Here is an 18,374-nt window from a genome sequence, read left to right on the forward strand (position 1 = left end):
ATCTATAAAACTGTTTTTTTACAGATTCGATTAGTTAAAGAATAACCGAAATATTATTTCGGTTATTCTTGAAGGGGGGTCCCAAAATGTCGAATTTTCAAAAATGGCCTATATCTTAAAAACTAAGAGGGCTTTGGAATTTTTGTTAACGGCATCGTTATTTTCACGGAAAATGTCGCGAAAACCGCATCACGCTAACGTTAAAAATAACGGAGATACCCCGCAAAAGTACCCAAAATGGGACACCCTGTACACTATCGCACTTCATTTGTGAGTGTCCTATAACCAGATATTTTTGCATAATCTCCGTATTTGTACGAATAGAATAATCGAGCAGTACATTCGAAAGCAAAGCATTCCTGTTTTGTGCGGCATAGCCGTCGCTATAAAATATTATAGGTTTATTTTTTGCTTCCTTAGATAATTCATTATCTAAAAAATCAATTAAGCATGTAGCAAAACAGTTGCTTCCTATGCCACCCTAGCCCTCATGCCAGACGTAACAAATTACAGCCTTTGTGACCACGTTATATACATTGTAAAATTGTGACATGCTAACTTTTGTTTAAAATAAAGCATGCTTGCCTGCAACGGTCTCAACCTCTTTCTTGTAAACTTCATAAACTTCAGAGTACGATCAAAAAATAGACTCCAGGTATAATTTGCTCGTGGAAGCCCTACAATAATGAGAGGGCAGTTTAGGAAGTTTTTTAAAGAAGTTCCGGATTTCTTCACGTTTTTTCTCATTATCTTGGGTTATTTTTCAGTAATATTCGGTATTCCAGCATTACTATTTTTTACCCAGTTAATGACGCTCCACTCACCCAGTCCTAAAGTAGACAAGAATAGTTTCTTGCAGACTGGAAGCAACTTTTCTTCAATTTTCAAGTGATAAAAGAACGTTGTTTGCCTTCTAGTTTTATTTTTAGTAGTATTTTGCTTTGTTTTACATTGAGTTACCATTGCATTAACGTAAGTTTGACGTTGTTTTCAGTCCATGTCGGCTCAAAAAACGTCAAAATAGCTCCTGCCTTTCTTCTTCTCCTATTAAATGACACTGCCTTTTTGTTTTAGATTTTTGACATTTTTTTGATTCACATCTTTTTCCCAACTGTCGCGATTTCCGTTCAACTCTGCTTTTGCCACCATCTTTTTCTTTTTTATAAGTTACGTATTTGTCGCCTTTCATGTTTACTTGCCATGTAAGTGGATCGGCGGCTCCTTTCTTCGCCTTTTTAGCACCGAGCTTTAAAGGATCACACTTATTCGTTGGTTTACCGTTGATTAGGCTTGCCAACGGTAAGTCATCTGAGGATGCATCCGAATGCCCGTCAGTATCTAAAAGTAAGGTTTATTTAATTAGCTTGTTTTAATATTAATAAAAAAATTGCTTTTTTTTTATTACCTGATGGTCGAAAACTAGATGCTGAATCACTGAATGCATTTTCCTGATTAGAGTTTAATTTATCAGAGGATATTATAAGCATTTCTTTTGTATCTTTTAATAATGGATTTTCTGTTATTACTGTTAAATCCTCAATAATAACATTTATTAGGTACCGGCGTAAGCTCAGTATAACAACCATTAGTCGAGAAATTTTCATTTTCAGAAGGTAAAAGTACTAGACTATTATATGATGAGCTAGGCTTCGATAATTCTTCTGATTGTACGGTCAAATTTAGAATTTGTGTATTAGGTTCGATAAAACTATTATCCTCCATTTCTGATACCAGATTTATGCATATCCTTTCCCTTTAAACTCAACTGTCTCATTTATTCATTTCTTGAAGACATCTGTAATATATAAAGTAAATTAAAAATTTGCCTTTTCCTTTCGCGAGATACGAGGAATTTAAATTTAGGACAGCGTATGATCTTTATTAAATAATGGAGTTACTTGGTTTTAAAATCGATGAAATATGGATTTTTAGTCACGGTAAACCTCATATCTCAAAATAAATATATTTTGAGTTACGAGGTTTTAACATCTGGGCGACGTAATGTTGCTTGCGTATAAGTCATGCGAGGCATAAGAGTACAACATTCGTTAATTAACAATTTCAATGCGCAAGGTACATGATATGTAATAAACAATAAAATATAGTTTCTTTTGTATTTTTTCCTGAAGAATTCAATGGTTTAATCACTTTTTTTATTTTATTAAAATTTAAACAAATAATTAAGAATTATTGCAACACAATAATAAATATTTTCGAAAAGTGTATTCTAAAGCGAAGAAAATCAGTGGTTCACGAACCCTCTACGATGAAAAAAATCAGCATAGGGGTCCATTTTAGGAAAATTAAGTTTTTTTCGGAAAAATTAAATACTTCGGATAATTGTGAATATTTTGATTTAAAAAAATTCATGCCATTTTCGCACAAAATTTCACGAAAGTCAAAACAATTTTCTGAAAATTAAAAATTCAAACGGAAAAATCTGGTTTTCTTGGCAATTTTGAGGTTTTATTGGAAAGTGACCTTCACAAAAGTTGTAGTTCTTTGTATTTAACTTTTGGTCATTTTCCCTTTCCACTCCTTCCTTCCCAAAACTGCCTTGTACCATGACTAATTTTTTTGTGTCTAGTATATTTCTAGTTTCTTCTTATGTATGAATTTTTGGGTTTCAAAAAATTATAATGGTTGCTCCAACATTACTAATTAACTTATACTCTATAGGCATATATCCAAAAAAAAAAATCGATACACGAGCACACCTAATTTGAATCTCGTCGTACTTTAGCCCTCCGATCATAATATACGTAAATTTAATTAAAACAAGCGGCATGTGTGTGTGGCGAGCGAGCAGCAACAGCGACGCCGATCATTCGTTAAACAGTTTCAATAATAATACAACGCGCGTATAATAATACAAACAACAAACAGTAAATTTTATCCCGGCCGGTACCGAGTAGATAAAATAATAATATGATAACCCAACCGAGAAGCGATCGTAGTCGTCCTCCTCGTCATTATTATTTTACTGTAGCATCAACGGGTAACCAGAACAATATTAACCTGGTGCGCTTTCTTCCGTTGCAGTTTCGCCGGCCTTTGGCCGAACCACTCGGAGGACGACGACACCAGTTTCACTAGAATCCATCAACAGCACCAAATCCATGTGGAGCAACCTGTCGTCCGCATGGACCAACAGCAACAGCACCTCTACGAAGACTTCCGGGAGGTCATCAAGAAGAAGGCGGACCAACACCGGAGCTACTTTCGCACCTTGATAGGTTCCACCATTGCGTATGACGCGGGTTCCGAAACGAAAGTACAGATGGCGAATGCGGTACCGCCGGTGGATCAGAGCGAAAGTAAACGGCAACGGCGCCAAGGGGTCTACGAGCGCGAATCGCTTGAGGGTGAAGTGTCGCTGTTCAAAAGTGTGAAGCAATTGCGAGATGAGTATGCCGCAATGCTCCTAAAGGCCACCAACAAGGGAGGCACCGGTTGTTTGTTAGTTCCGAAGGAAGCCAATTGGCATAGGAAGCATAAAGTGAGCCGGTGCGCCAGTTCCGATTCCGCGATGGGCCAAAGTGAGGAGGAGGAAGTGAAGGAGTGCGCGAGTCCGTATAGTCCGAGAGGTTCTATAGACCACTCGGCCGTGCCGAGTAAGATGATCATCCCCGCCCAAACGGTGATAATCGATCGGAAGTGCAGTGTCGAGTGTGTGAATAGTGAGGAGGTTTTCGAGACGGACAGTCGCAGGCAGAGTTGTTTTACCGACGACGGTGAGGAGGCGTGTCCGCGGTACCGGTACTGGAGGACGCCCTCCGTCGTGGTCAGTGACTACTCGGACGATATCATGGGATTAACTCTGGAGGATTTGGAGTACATCCGGAATCAGAGGAGGAAGGACAGCAGCAGCCCGGACTCGAGTTTGCACAGTTCGTGTAGCAATTTGAATTATTGCGGGTCGACGATTAGCGGGTTGGAGTCGGATTATGTGTTGATGAAACCGTATCGGAAATCGTCGAATTGTTCCACTTGTTCGACTTTGAGTGGAGACGAGGAGAGAGAGAGGGAGGGTGGCGGGAGTGGCGGTGATGCCGCTGATGGAACTCTGAGGCCGGGTGGAGTGAAAGAGGTAAGAAACATCCCCATAAATTTTAATGTTCTTGAAAGTATTTTTATGAAATAGGAAAGAAAGAGCATTTCTTGCTCGACAATTTGATGTAAGAACGTTCTTTGTTATTAAAATACAGGGTGTCAATTTGAAAACTTCCCACCCCTATTATCTCGAAACGGGTTAGGTTTTTATAAAATCGCTAGGACACGTCGATTTTATTATCGAGGGGGAACAATTTTTATGCAGAAATCACTTCGCCTCTTTCAACCCCCTACCCCCCAGAACCTCCCTCTCAAAAATCTTAAATGGCAATAGGGGTTGAGTGATACCTCATTTGAAAGAACTTTTTATTCTCTACATTTTGGCACCTTATTTTTTAAATTTGAGTGCTGCGTTGCCAAGTTAGGGTTATTTAAACATTGTTAAATTACTTATTATTAAACATTATTCCTGTAAGTGTTTTAATTACGTTAAAGCTATGATTTGCATTGAAACATGTTATTTAGGTTAATATTATTTTTACTAAACATTTGCATAGCCGTTACAATTATGGTCTTTACAAAAGCACGTCTAAAATTTATTTTATTAACACATCTACTTTAAGAGGTTTTCAAAGTGTTCTCCATTGTTCTCCAAACAAAAATAAAGTCTATTCTCAAATTCTTCCCGAACATTCTGAAATACCTCTTCTGGAATAGCCCTACTTGCCTCTGTAATTCTTCTTTTTAAATCTTCGATATCATCAGGCTGAGTTTTGTAAACAACCGATTTTATGTGCCCCCATAAAAAAAAATCTAACGGCGTTAAGTCTGGTGACCTAGCAGGCCATTCTATCAGTCCCCTTCTACCAATCCATTGGTTAGGGAATCTGTTATTCAACCACTCCCGCACTGGCCGAAAATAATGCGGCGTAGCTCCATCTTGCTGAAAGTGTAGTTCGTTTTCTTGCAAAATGTTACCAACTTGATTTTCCAGTTCAGTTGTTATCAAAGGATCAATTACATCTTCAAGTAGGTGTAAGTAGAGCTCTCCAGTTAAGTTTTGTTCAATAAACAACGGTCCTATAACAGCATTTCCAAGAATACCGGCCCAAACATTAATTTTTTGTGGCCGCTGTGTAGCACCCTCTCTGAAAATGTGGGGATTGTCCTCACTCCAGTATCGACAATTCTGTCTATTGACATGGCCGTTTAGGAAAAAGGTACATTCATCACTGAAGCAAATGTTGCTTACCACAATTGCACGAGTGTTTATTAAGTTGGACATAATTTCGCAAAACTCTATTCTCCTATCAAAATCGTCCTCATGAAGTTCCTGTAAAATTTGCATCTTGTACGGATGATATTTATGTAACTGTAATGCTCGTCGTACAGTTTCATGTGACATTCCAGTTAGACGTGCTACTGTACGGAGAGAATTGGTGGGTTCTGCAACGAATGTTCCCAAAATCTCTACTTGAGCATCTTCGTTTAAAACACGCCGACTTGCCCTTTTTTTGTTTCCAACTGAACCCGTTTCATTAAATTTAGCTACTACGTCCAAAATGTATCTGTGACTTACATTACAATTAGGATTTCTATTATTAAAAACTTCTGCCGTTCTTCTTGCGCATCTTCCTTGCTCGCCATAAATAAAAATCATTTCAATTCTTTGCCTAAGCGTGTATACCATAGTAACTAACAGTAACACACAAATTATCGAAATAAATTTTAACTGATTTAAATACCTAGTGACATTGACTGGTAGGAAAGTTCACTAAATACTATTTTAAATTTCGGATCATATCATCGAACTGTATTGAGACGAATTCCATTGCAAACGAAAATAAACAAAAAAGAAAAAAAATTAAATGTTTATCTCTCATGACCAAAAGAATTTGTCGGATTGATAAACACTTTCAGTGAGAAATGCACCGGTTCGCTTTATGGTCAAACACGTTCCAATAGAAATCATAGCTTCAACGTATTTAAAACACTTACAGGAATAATGTTTAATAATAAGTAATTTAACAATGTTTAAATAACCCTAACTTGGCAACGCAGCACTCAAATTTAAAAAATAAGGTGCCAAAATGTAGAGAATAAAAAGTTCTTTCAAATGAGGTATCACTCAACCCCTATTGCCATTTAAGATTTTTGAGAGGGAGGTTCTGGGGGGTAGGGGGTTGAAAGAGGCGAAGTAATTTCTGCATAAAAATTGTTCCCCCTCGATAATAAAATCGACGTGTCCTAGCGATTTTATAAAAACCTAACCCGTTTCGAGATAATAGGGGAGGGAAGTTTTCAAATTGACACCCTGTATAATAGGATGGGCACGAAATAAAACGCGCAGATTGTTTTATCTTCTATTGAAAACGGTTCTAAAAGAACTAACTATTTAAGACAAGAAGACCAAAAAATCTATACTTCGTCTGTGTTTATACTATTCAAATTTAGGAGAGGTCGATGGTAATAAATTAGATAATTAAAGCGCGGTCTCTGCGGTGTCGAATTACTACAATTTTTGCTTCGATTTAGTTGATATATTTAACACTTGTGCATCATGAACTTTTTGAGTTAAAGGCAATTTTTCAATTCAAGGTCATGTCAAAAAGTCGTTCGTTAATGGACATTTTTGAGCACGATGCGTAAAATAATCCTTACAGGCACTCCTGGAATAAAAACTATATTTTCTTGACTTTTAGCAAATAGATTTTAGTCAATTCTTCAAAAAAATCTTGAAAGTAGTCCGTGAATCAATAATTGCCAAATATTGACGGCTAGAATTCGAGATATTGACGTGCCAATAAGAGACATACTATTTTCTTATTTACAGGCCCTCCTTGAATAAAAATTCCAATATTTTGAAGTTTTCTAAAACGATTTTCATCATTTCTTCAAAAAAGATTAAAAAGGTCTTCAGAGTAGTTCATCAATAATTCAATAATTGTGAAATTTGACTGCTAGAATTCTAGAGATTAATGTGATAATAAGAGACAAATTATTTTCTTTCTTATAGGCACTCCTGGAATAAAAATTCTAGTGTTTTTGACTTTTAGTGAATGGATTTTAATAATTAAGTGGACTGTATTTGATAAGGGAAGCTGATTCTGAGTTATTAGTTCAATTTTTCTTTATACCCTGACTCAGTCCTCAGTATTTATATTGGGCGGTAAATGTGAAGTAGTTAGATATTAACAAAGCTCGACTTACCCATAATTTAGCACAAATAAGGGTAAAATAGGTCGAACCCTTGGCACCGTAAATTAGAAGCCGTAAAGCCGTATCTCAAGTGTCGCGTGCGCGTTAATTCTTGCTACTGCCCGTTTACCTTTTTCTCCTAGGTACTTTTTTCTAACATTCTTCTCACTTTAGCGTAGGTACCAAGGCAATTGGATAAGAATGAGGAAAATACAAGGAAGCAGAAAGGAAATATCGGGAAAAAAAATGGGCAAATAAAGTTTGTCGAGCATAAAAGTATTACCAAAAAAATATTAAGTATGTGAATAAACAGTATATAAAACAAAATAAAATATTCCGATTCAATTGCAAATTACCCACTGCAGATACCAGAAAGTATAGACCTTATCCAGCTATCCAAAAAATATTTAAAAAAAAATAAAATAAAAAGATGTATGGGAGCAAACCAGCCTTAAAAAAAGTCTTCAGAATAGTCTATGTATCAATAACTTCAATATTTCGATTGCCAAAACTTAAGATATTGACGTGCCAATAAGAGACAAATTGTTTTCATTCTTAAAGGTATTCCTGGAATAAAAATTTTATTTCCTTAACTTTTAGTGAATAGATTTTGGTTAGTTCTTCAAATAATTCCATAAAAATCTTGAAAGTAGTCAATAAATCAATAATTGCAAGATTTTGACTAGAGATATTGACGTGCCAATAAAAGACAAATTGTTTTCTTTCTTACAGGCTCTCCTAGAATAAAAATTCCAATATATTGAGGTTTTGCGAATCGATTTTAATCATTTCTACAAAAAAGATTAAATAGGTCTTAAGAATAATTCATAAATAAATAATGGTGAAATTTGGCTGCTTGAATTCTAGAGATTAATTTGATAATAAGAGACAAATTATTTTCTTTCTTAAAGGCACTCCTGGAATAAAAATTCAAGTTTTTTGACCTTTAGTGAATGGATTCTAGTCATTTTTTCAGAAAAGTTTAACAAAGTCTTCAGAGTAGTCCATAAATCAATAATTGCAAAATTTTGACTGCTAGAAGTTGAGATATTAACGTTATAATAAGAAACAATTTTTTTTCTTACAGGCACAGCTAGAATAAAAATTTCAATATCTTGACTTTTAGTGAATTAATTTTTATAATTTTTTCAAAAAAGATTAAAAAAGTCTTCAGACTAATCCATAATTCGATAATTGCAAAACTTTAACTACTTGACATCAAGATATTGACCTTCCAGTAAAGACAAATTATTTTCTTTCTTACAGGCACTCCTGGAACAAAAACTCCTATATATTGACGTTTAGTCAATGGATTTTAGTTATTTCTTTAGAAAAAACTAAAAAGGTCTTTAGAGTAGTCCAAGAGTCAATAACTGTAAAATTTTAACTTCTAGAACTTAAGATATTGACGTGCCAATAAGAGTTAAATTATTTTCATTCTTACAGGCATCCCTAGAATAAAAAGTCCATTTTCTCGACTTTTAATGAATGGATTTAAGTAATATCCTTGAAAAAACCATCAGAATAGTCCATAATTCAATAATTATAAAATCTTGACTTTTTGAAATCAAGTTATTGATTTGCCAACAAAGACAAATTATTTTCTTTCTTAGCGGCACTCCCGGAATCAAAATTCCAATATCTTGACTTTTAGCTAATTGATTTTTAGTATTTTTTTATTTTTTGTAATTCTAGAGTAGTCCATGAATCAATAATAGCAACATTTTGGCTTTAAGAGTCTTCAAAGTACCCTTAAGTCACTTTCAATCATTTCATCAATAATGATAGAAAGATTAAGAAATTATTAAGCTTCTTGCTAATTGAGTTGGATCTGAGGTCAAATAAAACTCCGGTTTTTAATGTTAATACTACCGTCGTTTCGGCCTATATTAAGCCATTCTCAGTGCGATAAAGAGTGGAAATCTTTTGTCTATAAACATTATACTTTACAGTCATAAAAAGCGTAGAGATCCTCAAAAAATGCTTATAATATGCAATGGTCTTTTTGCTTCAGTGTATAACCAACTAACATAATTATATAGTTAGGGTAAGTTAAGTTAGAGTGCATAGATCATTGGCTTGTGTCTAATATTTCTTTAGGCATGGGTCTTTTTTGGTATTGGAGTTAATTTGAATCCCTGTAATAGACTTTTTAAGTCCTTTTCAACTTCCTATAGGCATTCGAGATACTTCAAGTGCCTGTAATAAGGTTTTAAGTACTATTACTTTAAGTACAAGATATTGACGTGATAATAATGGACAAATTATTTTCTCTCTTCCAGGCACTCCTCGAATAATAATTACTTTCTCTTAATTTTTATTATATGGATTCTAGTCACTTCTTCAAAAAAGACTAACAAAGTCTTCAGAGTAGTCCATAAATCAATAATTGCACAATTTTGTTTGCTAGAACTCAAGATATTGACGGAGCCAATAATAATTATTTCGTTTTTCAGGCATCAGGCATAACTCTCCAAAAAGTCGAATATTTCTCAAACTTCTACTTGAATAGCCTTGAACCCATAAGAACATTTGTCCAAAATATTCTTCTGAACAATATTCTTTTTATTTTATCAAAATATTCCCATTACTTTTTGAGATTTTTGACTTTAAAGTGACATAACTGTTGATCGATGAAAGAACATTATATAATAATTAATATACAAACTAAAAATTATTATTATCCCAAACTATACCCACACACACACACATATTCAGTTTCGTTTTCGGTTTTGTTGACACTAAACAAATGCCGATAAGAGGCACCATTTGACGTCAATGATGACGTCGATGCCGAGTTAGTTTGGAGGTCAGCGGGATCAAATAAAATTATTTTATAAATTTTCGTATGGTACTAAGGCGGTTGGTTTATTCGGTTCGGTACCAGAACATAAACAATCAGTTGTTTTGGAATTTTTTTTTTTTTTTAATGTGGTTAAAAGTGTTTTTCTGTTTTTGGAGATTTCAAAATTCACGCCTCAGGTGCCGATTAAATGAAATTTTATCTGTAAATTTTACAGGGAAAAGGTAAAGGCAGGCACTCATCAATACCGAAGGAGATAAATCAAGAAAATCAGCTAAAAAGCCGCTCTTCCAAATTTAGAAAGCGACACCGTAAATTCTCTTTAAAGCGGATCTTTTATGTGATTATCATCGGCGTGTATTACAAATTGGCGCGGTCTCTTCTTCTTCCTCCTCTTCTTCTTCTTCTGAGTAAGAGTTACTTGTTTCTAGTATTGAAGAATAAAATAGTCAGACCTATCAGGATGACTCAATAATACACGGATGTGCTTTTTAAGACTCGTCTATTAAAACTAAAACTCAATATATTTTCTCAGCCTGTTTCTAAACAAAATCATAGAACTAAAAGTCTTTCATCAGCACATCAATACGATTCCATGAAACCCATCTTAAGTACCGAAATTAATAACCAGCCTAGCCTTCAATAAGTATCGGGTTGCCACTTGAGAACCGTGGGTCGGTGTCGGGCCATATTTTACTTTGCCTGACAGACCGTCATATTTCTTGAAGCTCGAAATTCTTCAACGTATTGGGTGCTTTGACCAACTGACCCTCAATTGAAATCACTGAGAATATTCTTATAAAACTAAAAGGATTCTATTTACAAGAACGTTCTTTACAAATATTGCTCTAGCTCTAACTCAGTTCAAATAAACATTTGCCTTTTTAAGCAGTAATATCTAATGAAACCATGAATGAGAAATTGCATGCAAAAACGACCTTTAAAAAACAAAATATATTTGACTAAATCGATGATCCAAAGTGTAGTAAAATAAAACCATTATAAAGCAATGATCTTGAGTTTAGATTTAACATATCTATACATCTTCTTATATCATCAACCATAGAACATTTTGGAAGTAAAACTTCTTTACGCACGCTTGAGTTGAAGACTAGTCTAGGGAATTCATTACGAAAAGTCAGATAGGTAGACCTCGAACGGTACCTGAAAAGGAGATATGAGTTAGAGAGAAAGAGAGAGAGTTACGGTACGTATATTACTGTAGGAGCAGACATTTTTCTTTCTGTCTTACTTTCATAGTCAGTGAATAAACTATACAGGGTGAGTTTTTTAAAGTGTTACAATGCGATATGTCAAAAACGGCTGCAATTTTTTTTTTGACATTTTGGTGACATTTCAAGTATACCGGGGGGCACTTTTTGTGATATTTTTGACATTTGTCCCTTCACCCATGCTTTAGATGCTGGAATTAGTCAATCATCAATTATAACAATTCTGCACTGGTACAAGTATCATCCTTACCACATTACACTTCATCAAGAGCTTTACGGACATGATTTTGAGAATCGCATTAATTTTTGCACTTGGATTTCAACAAAAATGCGTGAAAATAACCATTTTTTGAGAAACGTTATTTTTTCTGATGAGGCTTCTTTTAATAATTGCGGGCAGGTAAGATTTAACTTATTTAAATTAGAACATATTCAAGTTTTGGTTGTTTGTTTTTCTAAAAGGTAAACAGGCACAACATGCATTACTGGGCAGCAAATAATCCTCACTGGATGAGAACTGTACCAAATCAACATCCCTGGTCTGTGAACGTATGGTGTGGTATTTTCGAGGATAGAGTTATTGGTCCGCATTTTTTCCAAGGTCTTTTAAATGGACAGGTCTACACAGATTTTTTAAGAAATCAGTCTACTAAACCAACATTTAAATCCTAACGTATGGTTTCAACAGGACGGAGCTCCACCCCATTATGCCATACAGACCCGTACTTATTTAAATGAGATTTTTGAAAACAGGTGGATTGGTCGAGGTGGTCCTGTCAACTGGCCTGCTCGTTCGCCAGATTTCCTTGACTTTTTTTTATGGGGATTTATAAAAAACAAAGTAATGGCTAGTGCACCTACAACTCCAGAGGACATGAAGAACAGGATTCGTTTTGCTTGTTCATTAGTGACACCAGCAATGTTACAGCGGGTACGAAACTCATGTCAAGAAAGGATAAGAAAGTGTTTGGAAGTCGAAGGCGGTCACTTCGAACAGCTCCTTAGGCATAATACATAGACGATAAATAGTTAAAAAGTAGGAAATAATTTGTTTTTATTTTAGTAGAATATTCGAATTATTTTTAAATTTAATCAAAACATTTTTGATCATAATTCCGTAACCAGCAGAGCAATTTTAAAAATTTTTTGTAAACAGACTTCATATTTTATGTAGATTCGTATTTAAGAATAAAAAACACGTCATTCCATTTATAATAAGGAAGTGACCCTCCCCCCCTCTTAGGGGGGTGAAGGGACAAATGTCAAAAATATCACAAAAAGTGCCCCCCCAGTATACTTGAAATGTGACCAAAATGTCAAAAAAAAATTTGCAGCCGTTTTTGACATATCGCATTGTAACACTTTAAAAAACTCACCCCGTATATATATTTCAGTCGCTACAATAATTTCTTAATTTAAAAATGACCGATCAGAAAAAAATCCATATTTTAACAAAAAAACTCTGATGCTATATTTTGTAATTCAAAAGTGACCACGGAATATTTTCATCTCATAAAAATTCAAGAGAATACCGAGTTTTTCGTTACTTCGGAAACCCGTTGGCATACCAATTTCGAAAATATGAATAAAATATTATTATTTAATGAATAAGGGAAATTCGCAATTATTAAGTGAACATACGAGACGACTCGCATGTTAATAAGGCACCGGTTATTAAACAAATGATGTCACTATGAACAGAAACAACAACAGAAAGTCTTTAATGAATTGAGTAAGTTCAGCAAGTATCAGATTCAAAATACTTCCTAAGTAAACGTTAAAGACTACTAATTTATCCTCTATACTAATCTCACGATAATTAGGTATAAAACCGCTTGTTTTTCGTAAATTACCATTTTGTCAATTGACCTGAGTGTTAATGTTAAACATACCATCGGAGTAATTAAAGCGAATTCTTCAAATTAATGGTCGCCGGGAGTCACATCGCCCAATTATGGTATTTTTCTTAATTGGTCGTAACTTGAAGCATTTCTTTAAAAAAATACTCTTACATTATATACCCTCAGGTCCCATTAAAGATTTATAGACGATTTACTCAGGACCGGTCGATCCGATGCATGACTAAACTTCGACTCGGTTTATTACTCTTCTCTTTTTATGTTTACGGGCGAAGATGTGAAAAACGGTCATTGTTGACAATATCTATTGACTTTAAAGTAAGGGAATTAAACTTTGTTGATAGACAATCGATTTTATTTAAGCCTTAAACAATATTTGTCACAAATGTTCCTCTGAATATATTTTTACTTTTTGTTCCATAAGAATATCTCTACCAGTTTTTCCGTCATACATAAAACAATTGAATAAAATAATAAATATTATTAAAGTGTTTTAATCATATACCTGAGTTACACAGTTTAAATTTATAGTTATTATAGGTTGCCTTATACAACTTTCATGTTGTACGCAAGATATTGTATAAAGATATAAAGATCTTCTTGTTAGCACTTCAATACCTTAAGTTCTAATGATTACATTTTACATTTAATCATTTGTGAACTACTCTAAGATTTTTTCAGTCTTTTCTAGCAGTCAAAGTTTTGTAGTTCTTAATTTTTGGACTATAGCAAAGACTTTTTAGTCTTTCCTGAAGAAATGACTAGAATACATTTACTATATTGGGATTTTTAGTCTAGGAATTCCTGTAAAAAGAAAATAATTTATCTCTTATTATTACGTCAATATCTGATTTCTATCAATCAAAATGTTAAAATTATGAAGTACAAATGACTAAAATCAATTCAGTAAAAGTGAATAAAATGGAATTTTTATTCCAGGAGTGCCTGTAAAAAAACGAAATTATTTGGTTCTTAGTAGAACATCAATATCTTGAGTTCTAGCAGTCAATTTTTGAAACTATTAATTTATGGACTACTCTGAGGATTTTTTTAGCCTTTTTTGAAAAAATGACTAAAGTCCATGCACTTATAGTCAAGATATTGGAATTTTTATTCGAGGAGTGCCTATAAGAAAAAAAAAATTGTCTCTTATTGGCACGTCAATATCTTAAGTTCTAGCAATCGAAAATTTGCAATTATTGATTTATGGACTACTCTGAAGATTTTTTTAGTCTTTTTTGAAAAAATGACTAAAATCCATGCACTTATAGTCAAGATATTGGAATTTTTATTTGAGGAGTGCCTATAAGAAAAAAAAAATTGTCTCTTATTGGCACGTCAATATCTTAAGTTCTAGCAATCGAAATTTTGCAATTCTTGATTTATGGACTACTCTGAAGATTTTTTTAGTCTTTTTTGAAAAAATTACTAAAACCCATGCACTTATAGTCAAGATACTGGAATTTTTATTTGAGGAGTGCCTATAAGAAAAAAAAAATTGTCTCTTATTGGCACGTCAATATCTTAAGTTCTAGCAATCGAAATTTTGCAATTATTGATTTATGGACTACTCTGAAGATTTTTTTAGTCTTTTTTGAAAAAATTACTAAAACCCATGCACTTATAGTCAAGATATTGGAATTTTTATTCGAGGAGTGCCTATAAGAAAAAAAAAATTGTCTCTTATTGGCACGTCAATATCTTAAGTTCTAGCAATCGAAAATTTGCAATTATTGATTTATGGACTACTCTGAAGATTTTTTTAGTCTTTTTTGAAAAAATGACTAAAATCCATGCACTTATAGTCAAGATATTGGAATTTTTATTTGAGGAGTGCCTATAAGAAAAAAAAAATTGTCTCTTATTGGCACGTCAATATCTTAAGTTCTAGCAATCGAAATTTTGCAATTCTTGATTTATGGACTACTCTGAAGATTTTTTTAGTCTTTTTTGAAAAAATTACTAAAATCCATGCACTAAAAGTCAAGATATTGGAATTTTTAGTCTAGGAATGCCTGTAAGAAGAAAACAATTTATCTTTTATTATGACGTCAATATCTGAATCTATCAGTCAAAATGTTCAAATTACCTTTAAGATTTTTTTTAGATATTTCTGTAGAAATGCTTAAAATCCATTCAGTAAAAGTGAAGAAAATGGAATTTTTATTCCAGGAGTGTCTGTAAAAAACGAAATTATTTGTTTCTTAGTAGAACATCAATATCTTGAGTTCTAGCAGTCAATTTTTGGAACTATTAATTTATAGACTTCTATGAGAATTTATTTAGCCTTTTTTGAAAAAATGACTAAAATCCATGCACTAAAAGTCAAGATATTGGAATTTTTATTCGAGGAGTGCCTATAAGAAAAAAAAATTTGTCTTTTATTGGCACGTCAATATCTTAAATTCTAGCAATCGAAATTTTGCAATTATTGATTTATGGACTACTCTGAAGATTTTTTTAGTCTTTTTTGAAAAAATGACTAAAATCCATGCACTAAAAGTCAGGATATTGAAATTTTTATTCGAGGAGTGCCTATAAGAAAAAAAAAATTGTCTCTTATTGGCACGTCAATATCTTAAGTTCTAGCAATCGAAATTTTGCAATTATTGATTTATGGACTACTCTGAAGATTTTTTTAGCCTTTTTTGAAAAAATGACTAAAATCCATGCACTAAAAGTCAAGATATTGAAATTTTTATTCCTGGAGTGCCTGTAAGAAACACAATTCCTTGTTTCTTACTGGCTATTAAATATCTTAGTTTCTATTGATTAGATTTTCAAATTAGTGATTATTGGAGTGCCTAAAATTATTTGTTTTATAGTAGAACGTCAATATCTTCAATTCTGGCAGTCCAAATTTTACAATTATTGATTTATAGACTACTTTAAAGACTTTTTTAGTCTTTTTTGGAAAAATGACCTAAGTCCGTTCAGTAAAAGTCAAGATATTGGATTTTTTTTCTAGGAGTGCCTGTAAGAAACCAAATATGTAATTCGGTTACATTACCACTTAATTTTTTTATTAATAATATTCTAAATTTCCACAATTCTTCGATTCACCCTAGTATAGTGTAACAAAGAACAATCGGGATATATACAGGGTGCGGCATAACTGTCTCCCTATTTTTAATCTTCCCTCGTAATGCCGTGCGGCGTCGCAGAATAGTGGGGGTACCGCCACAGATGTAAATAGCTCCACACGAGCGGAGCTGTGGTACCGCCACTAAGGGCCGTATGGGAAACATGCATATATGACTCTGTTTTTTGAAATTAAATATAATTTTTTAAAACGAGTAATTTTTCACCAAATATTTAATTTCTTTTAAATTGTCAAGTGTTTTTTACCCAATAAAGCCAATTAATGAATAAAATCCAAAGAAGAGAAATAGTTATCATTGGTTAGCTCGTATGTTATTCAACTCAATTACAAATTGAAATAACTCGTCCATTATCTTCAAGGAGACCTACGTAAGTAGAGAAAAAATAAAAACCCTCGGTCTCGGTCTCAAAATATTTTTTTTATATATTCCGAATAATCCGTTATAAACTAGTACTAGTTTATAAGGTCTGATGATGCTTTTTTAAGCGAAACATCTAACCTTCTTTTTAGAAAATAGAATTAGAGCCGAAATACAACAAATCCGGCCTCAAACAATAAGTAAAGTATTACAAGAATTTGAATATCGACATGGTTACTGTTGTCAGGACGTTAATGGTCAACAAATTGCACATTTATTTTAATTTTTTTGTTGCTGCTAATTTTTTTATACACTGTTCCAAAATTTCATGGTAATTTATAAAAGAAATTTAATCGCAAATTTCTTAATAAATATTGAGGTTAGTTATAGGACATGGTATACAAAATTACTTAAAATTTTATACAGAATTAAAAAATGGGTGTTTCTTTTTAAAAAAATTAAGTTGATAGTCGTAGCTCATTTTTGGTCCACTCTGTATACGTGAATTCATTATCAAAAAAAAATCGCACACACACCTGAATTTTAAATGAATTTATGCCAACCTTATAACATTGCTTTATACAACTTTCATGTTGTATGAAAGATATTGTATAAAGATATAAAGATCTTCTTGTTGGCACTCCAATATCCTTAAGTTCTAATGATTAAATTTTGCAATTATTCATTTGTGGACTACTCTAAAGATTTTTTTAGACTTTAACAAAAAAATTACTAAAATCTGTACACTAAATATCTAGATATTGGAATTTTTATTCCAGGAGTTCCTGTAAGAAAGAAAATAAATTGTCTCTTATTGGCACGTCAATATCTTAAGTTTTAGCAATCGAAATTTTGCAATTATTGATTTATGGACTACTCTCAAGATTTTTTTAGTCTCTTTTGAAAAAATGACTAAAATCCATGCACTAAAAGTCAAGATATTGGAATTTTTATTCCTGGAGTGCCTGTTTGCCTGTGCCTGTTTGCAATATCTTAGTTTCTATTGATTAGATTTTCAAATGATTGATTATTGGAGTGCCTGTAAAAAATAAAATTATTTATTTCTTTCTAAAACGTCAATATTTTGAGTTCTGGCAGTCCAAATTTTGTATTTATTGATTTATAGACTACTTTAAAGACTTTTTTAGTCTTTTTTGGAAAAATGACTAAAATCCATGCTTTAAAAGTCAAGATATTGGAATTTTTAGTCTAGGAATGCCTGTAAGAAGAAGATAATTTATCTTTTATTATGACGTCAATATCTGAATCTATCAGTCAAAATGTTGAAATTACTTTTAAGATTTTTTTTAGATATTTCTGTAGAAATGACTAAAATCCATTCAGTAAAAGTGAAGAAAATGGAATTTATATTCCAGGAGTGTCTGTAAAAAACGAAATTATTTGTTCCTTAGTAGAACATCAATATCTTGAGTTCAAGCAGTCAATTTTTGGAACTATTAATTTATGGACTACTCTGAAGATTTTTTTAGCCTTTTTTGAAAAAATGACTAAAATCCATCCACTAAAAGTCAAGATATTGGAATTTTTATTCGAGGAGTGCCTATAGGAAAAAAAAAATTGTCTCTTATTGGCACGTCAATATCTTAAGTTCTAGCAATCGAAATTTTGCAATTATTGATTTATTGACTACTCTGAAGATTTTTTTAGCCTTTTTTTGAAAAAATGACTAAAATGCATGCACTAAAAGTCAAGATATTGAAATTTTTATTCCTGGAGTGCCTGTAAGAAACACAATTCCTTGTTTCTT

At 32.9% G+C, this 18,374-nt stretch overlaps 2 protein-coding genes across 4 annotated transcripts in view; one reads left to right on the plus strand and one right to left on the minus strand.

Annotated features, from left to right (window-relative positions):
- The window catches only part of LOC126738043 (inositol-trisphosphate 3-kinase A-like), a 160,481-nt gene that overhangs the window by 14,264 nt on the left and 127,843 nt on the right, over positions 1-18,374 (plus strand). Inside the window, exon 2 of the mRNA XM_050443213.1 lies at positions 3,043-4,090. Within this exon, the coding sequence (XP_050299170.1) occupies positions 3,043-4,090 (1,048 nt within the window). The remainder of the gene's footprint in view (positions 1-3,042; positions 4,091-18,374) is intronic.
- On the minus strand, positions 4,688-5,747 carry LOC126738047 (uncharacterized). 3 transcript variants are annotated; one of them, XM_050443217.1, is made up of 3 exons: positions 5,444-5,747; positions 5,306-5,386; positions 4,688-5,201 (listed from the first exon to the last, which is right to left on the minus strand). In XM_050443217.1, the coding sequence occupies exons 1-3, from the start codon at positions 5,741-5,743 to the stop codon at positions 5,169-5,171; spliced, it is 414 nt and encodes a 137-aa protein (XP_050299174.1). In that variant the 5' UTR covers positions 5,744-5,747; the 3' UTR covers positions 4,688-5,168. The 3 variants fall into 3 exon arrangements, with proteins under 3 accessions (XP_050299174.1, XP_050299175.1, XP_050299173.1); XM_050443218.1 differs by having other exon boundaries at positions 4,688-5,246; XM_050443216.1 differs by having other exon boundaries at positions 5,306-5,747.

This window comes from Anthonomus grandis, chromosome 6, assembly GCF_022605725.1.
Source record: "Anthonomus grandis grandis chromosome 6, icAntGran1.3, whole genome shotgun sequence".
Taxonomy (NCBI): Eukaryota; Metazoa; Arthropoda; class Insecta; order Coleoptera; family Curculionidae; genus Anthonomus; species Anthonomus grandis.

Coding starts and splice junctions, on each gene's coding strand:
- LOC126738047 (XM_050443216.1), bottom strand. CDS start 5,743: ATGGTATACACGCTTAGGCAAAGAATTGAAATGATTTTTATTTATGGC. Junction 5,202..5,305: donor TAAACACTCGTGCAATTGTG/GTAAGCAACATT, acceptor CCACATTTTCAG/AGAGGGTGCTACACAGCGGC.